General features: G+C 51.5%; 1 protein-coding gene across 1 annotated transcript; it reads left to right on the forward strand.

Annotated features, from left to right (window-relative positions):
* Window positions 1–1,436: 1,436 nt before the first annotated feature.
* LOC144272800 (uncharacterized) lies at window positions 1,437–6,402 on the forward strand. The gene is made up of 3 exons (XM_077831116.1): window positions 1,437–1,511; window positions 2,524–2,625; window positions 5,151–6,402. The coding sequence occupies exons 1-3, from the start codon at window positions 1,487–1,489 to the stop codon at window positions 5,561–5,563; spliced, it is 540 nt and encodes a 179-aa protein (XP_077687242.1). The 5' UTR covers window positions 1,437–1,486; the 3' UTR covers window positions 5,564–6,402.
* Window positions 6,403–10,121: the final 3,719 nt, after the last annotated feature.

The following is a 10,121-nucleotide window of genomic DNA, read 5'->3' on the forward strand; positions in this document are numbered from 1 at the left end:
CCCAGGACCGACCCTTGGGGCACTCCACTTGATACCGGCTGCCAACTAGACATGGAGCCATTGATCACTACCCGTTGAGCCCGACAATCTAGCCAGCTTTCTATCCACGTTAGAGTCCATTCATCCAGCCCATACTTTTTGAACTTGCTGGCAAGAATACTGTGGGAGACCATGTCAAAAGCTTTGCTAAAGTCAGGGAACAACATGTCCACCGCTTTCCCCTCATCCACAGAGCCAGTTATCTCATCATAGAAGGCAATTAGGTTAGTTGGGCATGACTTGCCCTTGGTGAATCCCTGCTAACTGTTCCTGATCACTTTCCTCTCCTCTAAGTGCTTCAGAATTGATTCCTTGAGGACCTGCTCCATGATTTTTCCAGGGACTGAGGTGAGGCTGACTGGCCTGTAGTTCCCAGGATCCTCCTTCTTCCCTTTTTTAAAGGTGGGCACTATATTAGCCTTTTTCCAGTCAGTCCGGGACTTCCCCCGATCACCATGAGTTTTCAAAGATAATGGCCAATCACATCCACGAACTCCTTTAGCACTCTTGGATGCAGCACATCCGGCCCCATGGACTTGTGCTCGTCCAGCTTTTCTAAATAGTCCCAAACCACTTCTTTCTCCACAGAGGGCTGGTCACTTCCTCCCCATGCTGTGCTGCCCAGTGCAGTAGTCTGGGAGCTGACCTTCTTTGTGAAGACTGAGGCAAAAAAAGCATTGTGTACATTAGCTTTTTCCACATCCTCTGTCACTAGGTTGCCTCCCTCATTAAGTAAGGGGCTCACGCTTACCATGACTTTCTTCTTGTTGCTAACATACCGGAAGAAACCCTTCTTGTTACTCTTAACATCTCTTGCTAGCTGCAACTCCATGTGTGATTTGGCATTCCTGATTTCACTCCTGCATGCCCAAGCAATATTTTTATACTTTTCCCTGGTCATTTGTCCAATCTTCCACTTCTTGTAAACTTCAAGGGAAGGATGAAAGGAACCCATACTGGCTAGCTGTGCAATTGTGTACGTTGGGTGGAATTGCTTCCCAGCACCTGTGGGCAACTGTCTGCCCCCCTGAAGCATGAGTGTGACTTTCTTTATTGTGGTCTTAGCCTTGCTTGATGCAAAGTTGACTTTTTAAAAAGGAAATGTGAATTATTTATTTTTCTCCAGACTTGAATGGCAGTGGAAGGGGGGAGATCCATTTTTTTGATGGAGGTTTGCTGTAGATCAGACCTGAGGTGCACTTAGTATAGTTTGGGTGGGGACCCAGGAAGAGAATTGCAGTGTTTTAGTCCAGCTATGTGGGGGACACATGCACAGTGTCTACCCTGTACTTTGCTGGTGCTGTTGTTTACCTCCATGAGTCCTGTTTATCAAACTGTCTCCTATGCTGATATATGCCTTTAAAGTTGGGCATCATTTTGTGCTTTTTACACTGTAGGCTTTGGTGAGTAGCAGCACCAGGGTTTGGCTGAAGAAGGGTAATTGGTGATGTCCAAGCAGGCTCAGCAGGGTGGTAAGTTGCGGCACATCCCAATACCCAGCCCAGCAGCAGAGGCAGTTGCCTGGCTGAGTTCTGTACACTTGAGGTATGGAATGCCAGTATTGCAATGAGCTAGCACCCCGAGTAATATTCATCCGTGAAGTCCTCTCTTCCATGCAGTGATATTCTGTTGCTGAAAGAGCACTGTTACTGTAAACAGAATACATTTAATCCCCACCCCACCCCCCCGGGGAAAACAACCCTATGTTAAGAGAACGTTAAGGTTGCAGAGTCAAACACTTAAAAATTTGGATGTGCCAGAATTCAGGTTGCCTGTGCAAACTCAGTTCAGCCTCCTTGTGTGAGGAGTAACGTAGGTTATTACACAGTCTTTAATTACATGATCACGTGTTAGCTTTTCCCTAGGAACCCTGCTTCGTTCAGCTGACAGTACAGCAATGCTGAGACTCAGGAGTTCTGGGTTTTAATCCACATTCTGGGGGCCACAGACCCTTCTGTGCTGATCCCCAAAAAGCCCTGACCCTGTCTGCCCTGGCTCCTCTAGCTTGTCCTTGTCATCCTGGACTCCCCATGGGCTTCTTGTCCCAGTTCCTCCCCCACCTCAGGGCTCGGATCCTGACTCTGTGTTCCAGTCAGGTGGCTTCTTCCTTCTTGCTGCAGGGAGAGCATTGGAGAGCACAGGCGAGACCAAGGAGCCAGCGAGAATACATTTTCTGGCTGAGGGGACCCGTAACTGGTATTGGTAACTTTTCCTGCATAAAGAAGTCAGTTGCAGAACAGGGGGAAAAGCCTGGGACTTTTATTTTCCAGTCCTGTTGGCTCTTGGGACAGTGGAGGGCAGTACGGCTTAGGCACCCACTAGCGGCTCCTCCCAGCCATGGGGTGGAGTCAGGGAAGCCTCTGTTACCCATCCGTGTCTGGTAGTCTCCTCCAAGTAACATGGCTATTGCAAGAGCAGGCTCTCTCTAGCCCTTTCCCTGCCCAGATGTAAGAGTCCTTCAGCTTTGCCTCCTCTCATGTGCAGGCCTGGGCCTCGGTAGGAGCTTGGAGCATGATATCTTGGTATGCGGGACATGTCTGCGCCAGTTCTCCGAGATAAAGCCCTTCACTCTACACAAGACCCACCGTAAGTCAGGCAACATCTACACTATGAATTGAGTTGACCTAACTTACATTGACATAGAGCCGCCACAGTAATTACATGGCTTGAGCGTGTCTCCGCTTTGCTGCTGGTGTCAGCGGTGCGCGTCCCCACCAGGTGCACTTGTACCAATTGTACTGCCAGTGTGAGGTATGTGGGACAGCTTCTGAAGCCAGCAACAGTCAATGTGAGCAACGCAATGTCTGCACTGGTACTGTATTCGCCTAGCACATCAACACTGACTCTACACCCCTAGTGGAGGTGGAGTTGTTAAGTCAGCGTAGTGGGTGAGTTACATCACTGGGAATAAGAAAAGGAGTACTTGTGGCACCTTAGAGACTAACCAATTTATTTGAGCATGAGCTTTCGTGAGCTACAGCTCACTTCATCAGATGCATACCGTGGAAACTGCAGCAGACTTTATATATACACAGAGAATATGAAACAATACCTCCTCCCACCCCACTGTCCTGCTGGTAATAGCTTATCTAAAGTAATCTTCAGGTTAGGCCATTTCCAGCACAAATCCAGGTTTTCTCACCCTCCACCCCCCCACACAAATTCACTCTCCTGCTGGTGATAGCCCATCCAAAGTGACAACTCTTTACACAATGTGCATGATAATCAAGTTAGGCCATTTCCTGCACAAATCCAGGTTCTCTCACTCCCTCACCCCCCTCCAAAAACCCACCCCCATACACACACAAACTCACTCTCCTGCTGGTAATAGCTCATCCAAACTGACCACTCTCCAAGTTTAAATCCAAGTTAAACCAGAACATCTGGGGGGGGGGGGGGGTAGGAAAAAACAAGAGGAAATAGGCTACCTTGCATAATGACTTAGCCACTCCCAGTCTCTATTTAAGCCTAAATTAATAGTATCCAATTTGCAAATGAATTCCAATTCAGCAGTTTCTCGCTGGAGTCTGGATTTGAAGTTTTTTTGTTTTAAGATAGCGACCTTCATGTCTGTGATTGCGTGACCAGAGAGATTGAAGTGTTCTCCGACTGGTTTATGAATATTATAATTCTTGACATCTGATTTGTGTGCATTTATTCTTTTACGTAGAGACTGTCCAGTTTGACCAATGTACATGGCAGAGGGGCGTTGCTGGCACATGATGGCATAAATCACATTGGTGGATGTGCAGGTGAACGAGCCTCTGATAGTGTGGCTGATGTTATTAGGCCCTGTGATGGTATCCCCTGAATAGATATGTGGGCACAATTGGCAACGGGCTTTGTTGCAAGCTTTGTTCCTGCTATTACCAGCAGGAGAGTGAGTTTGTGTGTGTATGGGGGTGGGTTTTTGGAGGGGGATGAGGGAGTGAGAGAACCTGGATTTGTGCAGGAAATGGCCTAACTTGATTATCATACACATTGTGTAAAGAGTTGTCACTTTGGATGGGCTATCACCAGCAGAAGAGTGAATTTGTGTGGGGGGGTGGAGGGTGAGAAAACCTGGATTTGTGCTGGAAATGGCCTAACCTGAAGATTACTTTAGATAAGCTATTACCAGCAGGACAGTGAGGTGGGAGGAGGTATTGTTTCATATTCTCTGTGTATATATAAAGTCTGCTGCAGTTTCCACGGTATGCATCTGATGAAGTGAGCTGTAGCTCACGAAAGCTCATGCTCAAATAAATTGGTTAGTCTCTAAGGTGCCACAAGTACTCCTTTTCTTTTTGCGAATACAGACTAACACGGCTGTTACTCTGAAACCTGTCATCACTGGGAATGAAATTTCAGTGTAGATGCTTACAGAGTTGTGTCGACATAAGCTGCCTTGCATCATCCTAACTCTAGCGTAGGGCAGGCCTTGTTCACTGACTCCAGAGCACCTGCACTGTACCAGCCCTGCATGCTCAGTCCCAGAGCTGAGAGTCATGCTAGGCTTTTTCCTTCTCATGCTTCATTGCTAGTAATGAACACTGGGCTTTGCTGCTAAGGGGGGCCTGCTGCATAGTCAGGGGGCATTAGTTCAGGAGACTAGAGAACCAAACCCCCTGGGTTCCTGCACAGCCCGCTCCCCTGGAAAGTGCCTGACTCTTAAGTTGGTCCAGAGGGAAATAGTTCATTACCTTGACTGCAAAGGCTAACGAGGGCAGGTTAGATGGCAGCACTTGACTGCTATGAACAGCTGGTGCAGTGCCTGGCTCAAGCAGGGGAAGCACAGAAGGAACATTGCCCATAACCCTCCATTTTCCAACCTTTGCTGGACTCTCCTTGGGCTGTGTGTTCTCGTGACACCAGTTGAGTCCTTGCTGGGCTGCCGCCTCTGCTGCATCATCCAAGTAGCCGCTTCATAACCAGCCCGGCCTGGGAACCTCTGCATGATCGATCCCCTGGAGCCAGAATGGCCTTTCCTGCACGCGTAGGTTAGCCATAGGTTGGAGAACCCCTGCTGAAGTGTTGGCTGCCCTGGGACTGTGAAACCCTCCATTCAGACACCCCCATGAGCCTGGTTAGCACTTCCCCTTTAGCGTGTCTGACTCTCTCCTCTCCCCCAGATGTGCAGGGTGGCAGTGTATACAGCTGCAAGCTGTGTGCGAGAGCCTTCTCCTCCCACACCGTCCTGCTGTACCACTATCGAACCCTTCACCAGCTGCAGAGGTGGGACCCCAGCACCTGGGACGGCACCGCTGCCAGCCCAGCCTCACCTGCTGGCCCCGAGATGGCACTAGGCCCAGAGATCCCAGACACTGAGCCGGGCACAGACGTGCATTTCATCCTGACCTCAGAGACTGTCCAGGGGAGAGCGTTTGATTATGGCCGGATGGTCTTAAAGTGCTTGCACTGTGCCCGGAAGTATTACTCCAAGGAGGGGCTCGTTGGCCACGTGCGTGCTGTGCACCCTGGCACCAAATGCCTGCCGCTGCCCCAGCTGGCATTGCAGGGGATGGAGAGTCATGAGTGTGGCTGACCACGAGGCATACGTGAAGTCCGTGAAGTGCAGAAGTGGCTCCCAGAAGCACAAAGCTGGGAGGCCTCTGGAAAGACCCCATGGAAAGAAGTTTGTTTGCCCAGTTTGCAAGAAGGGCTTTACTAGAAAGCGCATACTCCAGCTTCACTCCAGCACCCACCAAGCCGGCTGCCGCCCTTTCTGTGGCACACAGCGGACAGCCTCCCCTCGGCGACTGCACCAGCCCCATCAGCGCAGCTTCCAGTCGGCGGTCAGCGCGGTGGCATGGCTGCACCGGCAGGGGACAGTGACCTGCGGGGTCTGCCACTCTGCCTACCTGCACCGCTCCACGCTCCACAAACACATGAGGGTGCACGATGCAGAGCGGCCCGATGGCTGCAGCTTCCCACACTGTGGCTGGAGGTTTAAGGTAAGGGCGCAGATCCCCACCTGGTGCCGGTGGGGGGCGTTATGCTGCTCCCCTGGGGCCCCTGCAGCCATTTGGGGAACAGCAGGGAAGCTCTATTCCTATGCCAGGCTATGGGAATTGCTTCATCATGCTGTTACTGAATCAATCAGCAGATGGCACATTCCTGACGGCTCCGTGCTGACAGATGTTATCTTGTTCTTCGGTTCTCCCGTCCTTGAGGCTGTTGGGTGGATTCCAGTCTCCCCTCCAGGGGTCCTCTGGTTGTTTCCACTTGACGCCTTCTTCGGCCGATCAACACTGGATTCTTAGGCTGGCACCTCCCTGATCATTCACTTATTATCCATACCAAGCATCTGTCACATACATCCTCTATCTCTGTTTTAATCACAATTGTGAATACAGCGAGATGAATACAACAAAAGGGTGGGGAGTCTCTGTGTGCTGTTTCTGTTGTTACAAAGTATTGCTTTGAGAACAGACTCTGTCTTAGGATGTACTAACACAATTAGCAGCTTGCAAGTTTCACACACAGAAAGAGAGAGAGAAACAGTAAAAACAAGAGACCAAAAACCAAGAGACCTCTTAATTAGTAATACCCTGGAATTTAAACTATGGGGAATCAAACTCATTTGTGATTTTAATACAGAACTTCTTTAGTATGATCCAACACACTCACTTCTCCTGATCCCAATGACATGGCTTCTGAGAGAGAGAGACAGGCACGCTGCAGCTCAAACAGGCAGGGCTTAGAACTCCTCCTCCTCCCCCCCCACCCCCAGTGGCAGCCAGGAGGCTCAGGACTGGGGTAGAAGAAGCAGGAAGCTCCATCCTTTTCCCAGCAGCTGATGACGGAGGGAGAGATTCTGGTTTGGTGGATATGGATGTTAGAGGGTCCAGCACCCTGCTAGAAATTCTAGCTCCTGCTGCCTTTCCTTCAACTATGGGTTTGGGGGTGGGGGGCCTGGGCTTCTCCCCAGCACATAACCCAGCCCTCCTCTCTGCCCACCTCCAGCTAGTATGTGTTGGGTAAACGCTTGTATCCCTGGAAGGAGCAGTTGTTGAATGAGTTTGAGGGTATTTTGTAGTTAGGGTGGTTTTCACTCTAGCTGGGACCATACTAATCCCCCTCCTTCTCTGGTGAAGAGAGAGGGCAGCAGAGGTAAGGGACTCCCTGGCAGACTGAGTGCTGGCTGCATCCCAGCTGTCTCACATTCAGAGCCTCGGACAACCTGGGAAGTGCAAGCCAAATTCCGGGTCTTTGGCGGTGCAGGCTAGTAACTAGACAAATGCAGCCTGACACGGCCAGCAGCTCCCAGTCCAGCTAGTGGCAAGGAAAGAGCCCCTTTCTCGTGAATTACCTTGGGATATTTGCAAAAAGAAAAGGAGTACTTGTGGCACCTTAGAGACTAACCAATTTATTTGAGCATAAGCTTTCGTGAGCTACAGCTCACTTCACTGGATGGGATATTTGGGGTCTCACCTCCTAGCATCTCTGGAGACTGAAGCCCTCTGCCTACAGAGCAGGGATGGCATGGCCCATAGCAGTGCCAGCCTCCCCAGGATTGCTCTGCTCCCTGCTACCGTGCTCCAGCTCTGATGTAGAGTTACTGCCTTTCGTGGACAGATGGAAGTTCAGCTCCTTCGGTCCTAGGCCTCTTTATCTGGGCTGCCCACAAAGTGGCCTGTTGGGTGCTGGTTTGGGTGGTGTGGGCCCAGCACTCAATTCACAAGAGCCACCAGCTGCTAACAGAGGACCGTGGTGGCTTATCTAGGCTGGATTCACACTAGCCACCTAGAGGTGAAAGGCTCCAAATCCATCACCTTTTCCTGCACAAGGAGACCCCTGGGTCCCTTCAGTTTGAAGGGAATGTCCATCCCCTATTGATCAGCCCAGGTGCTGGCACCCTGCCCCTGCCATTCGGAGTGAGGATATGGCTCCTCTTTACTCGGGAGCTGAGAAGCGATGGCTGCTGCAGCTGCTTTTGTCCTAGCGCATCACATCTGCCTTTTGCCTGCGGAGCGAGGTGCTGCTGAGAGCGCATCTTGAAGCCCACGTCACTCCAGGGCAGTTTGAATGCCATTCCTGTGGCTATGCCTTCCGCCACAAGCATCACTTGCAGCGCCACCAAGCCAGAATGCATGGTGTTCTCTCCAACAGCGTGAAGAAACCAGACAGCCGCCCAGTGGAACAGCTCAGGTGAGATGCTGTCTGCCTTGAAAGGACTGAGCCTTGGGTCTGATGGCCCATCAGTGTAATTTCCATGCTACAGAAGCAGCTTCCCTAGAAAGCTAAGCATGCTCCTTCTCCCTCCCCAGGGAAGGCTGTGCCATCCTCGCTCACGCAGTAATGCGGAGCTAACCGCATTGCACAGACAGTGAACAGCCAATGGCTTTGATCCCAGGGCATGGGACATCGCAGCACTCCCCTCCCACCTTTACCCAGAACAAAGGCTGCAGCTCAGGCCTAGAGCCTTCTCCACTTGGGTTCAGTGCTCTGTGCATGCTGCCTTGTCCTCTATGCTACTTCCCAGCCATTCTCTGGGCTGCCAGCTCCAGGCACCTGCCTTCGCATTAGCCCCTCAATAAACAGCGTCGCAGCAGTGGCTGGAATTCTGCTGCTGCCACAGCGAGATTCTATCTGTAGTGGAACACCTGGGCCCACTAGGGCTCGGCCATATCTAAAGGACTGTTGAAGCTACTGCTGGTGTCGGAAGCAAACCCTTTGCATGTCATTGATCTTGTGATACCAGGGCTTGTGACTCCTTCAGGGTTAAGTGTGTGTGTGGAAAAGGGGGAAGAACGCCCGCTTGCGGGGCCCTGGAACAACATCTTACAGTCTGGTGGATGATGGTTTAGAAGCCTCCTGCTGCTATTCAGAGGGCAAACTGCTCCTCAGCAGGGCTTCCTCATGGAGACCATCCACTTGGGCCCATCTGCCTGGTGGCTATTGGTGAGCACTCCACCCCTCTTCTTCACTTAGAGGTGTCCTTTGAGCAGGCCCAGCTACCTGAAGATGCTGTAGATGGAGCTGTGTTTGAGACACTTCCCACTCCCAAATGGTGCCCTACTAAACTGTGACCCCAATTGGCAGGCTCGGGGGTCTGGCGCCATGCCTAAGGCCAGGCTCTCCCTGCCCTCCAGTAAAGGTTGCTTCAAACACGTCACCATACATTGACCACCCAGTTCAGGCTTGTCTACAGGGGGTCAAGGCTGGTCTGTTCAGGTTTGTCTGTGTTTTCAAACATAGCTCCGTCCATGCAGAGCACAGGACGCACCAGCTGGTGGCCATGCAGCAAGTTCTTTCATGCCAGTCACAGTATGGGTCAGTGACTTGCTGGCTAGGCTTTCCTTGGGCTCAGCTGGAGCACGTCCATCCCTGCGGGAGACCAGCTTGTCAGGGAGTTCTGGAGGCAGGAGATAATTTCCTGCTTAACTCTCACTCAGGCATGTATCAAGGCAGGGCGAGGGACCAGAGGTCTGCTAAGGAAATGCAGGAAGCTTGCTAACAGCAGCTGTGTGGTAGCTGGTGGGAACAACACTCTGAGAAGGCAGCACTTTGCACCCAGGGAGCCCAGGGCAGGATTGTACCCTGGCTGGGGTTTGCCACTTCTGCTTCGTGGCGTCACCAGGGCACTCAGATTGTGGCATTAAGGCTCCCAGAGGAGAGCTGGCTGTCTCAGCACCTGCGGCTCCCTGGCCTGGCCACTGTCCAGCTGGCTAGATTGTCGGGCTCAACAGGTATTGATCAATGGCTCCATGTCTAGTTGGCAGCCGGTATCAAGTGGAGTGCCCCAAGGGTCGGTCCTGGGGCCGGTTTTGTTCAATATCTTCACACCCTCCTCCAGATCATTTATGGATTGCACCCTCAACAAGTTTGCAGAGGACACTGAAGTGGGAGGAGAGGTAGATACGCTGGAGGGTAGGGATAGGATACAGAGGGCCCTAGACAAATTAGAGGATTGGGCCAAAAGAAATCTGATGAGGTTCAACAAGGACAAGTGCAGAGTCCTGCACTTAGGACGGAAGAATCCAATGCACCGCTACAGACTAGGGACCGAATGGCTCGGCAGCAGTTCTACAGAAAAGGACCTAGGGGTTACAGTGGACAAGAAGCTGGATATGAGTCAACAGTGTGCCCTTGTTGCCAAG

Source organism: Eretmochelys imbricata, chromosome 12 (genome assembly GCF_965152235.1).
Source record: "Eretmochelys imbricata isolate rEreImb1 chromosome 12, rEreImb1.hap1, whole genome shotgun sequence".
Taxonomy (NCBI): domain Eukaryota; kingdom Metazoa; phylum Chordata; order Testudines; family Cheloniidae; genus Eretmochelys; species Eretmochelys imbricata.

Excerpts from the sequence above, each read along its gene's own strand:
- LOC144272800 (XM_077831116.1), top strand. The coding sequence starts at position 1,487 with ATGTCCAAGCAGGCTCAGCAGGGTG. Across the intron at positions 1,512-2,523 it reads CAAGCAGGCTCAGCAGGGTG|GCCTGGGCCTCGGTAGGAGC; the intron begins GTAAGTTGCGGC and ends TCTCATGTGCAG. Across the intron at positions 2,626-5,150 it reads CACTCTACACAAGACCCACC|ATGTGCAGGGTGGCAGTGTA; the intron begins GTAAGTCAGGCA and ends CCTCTCCCCCAG.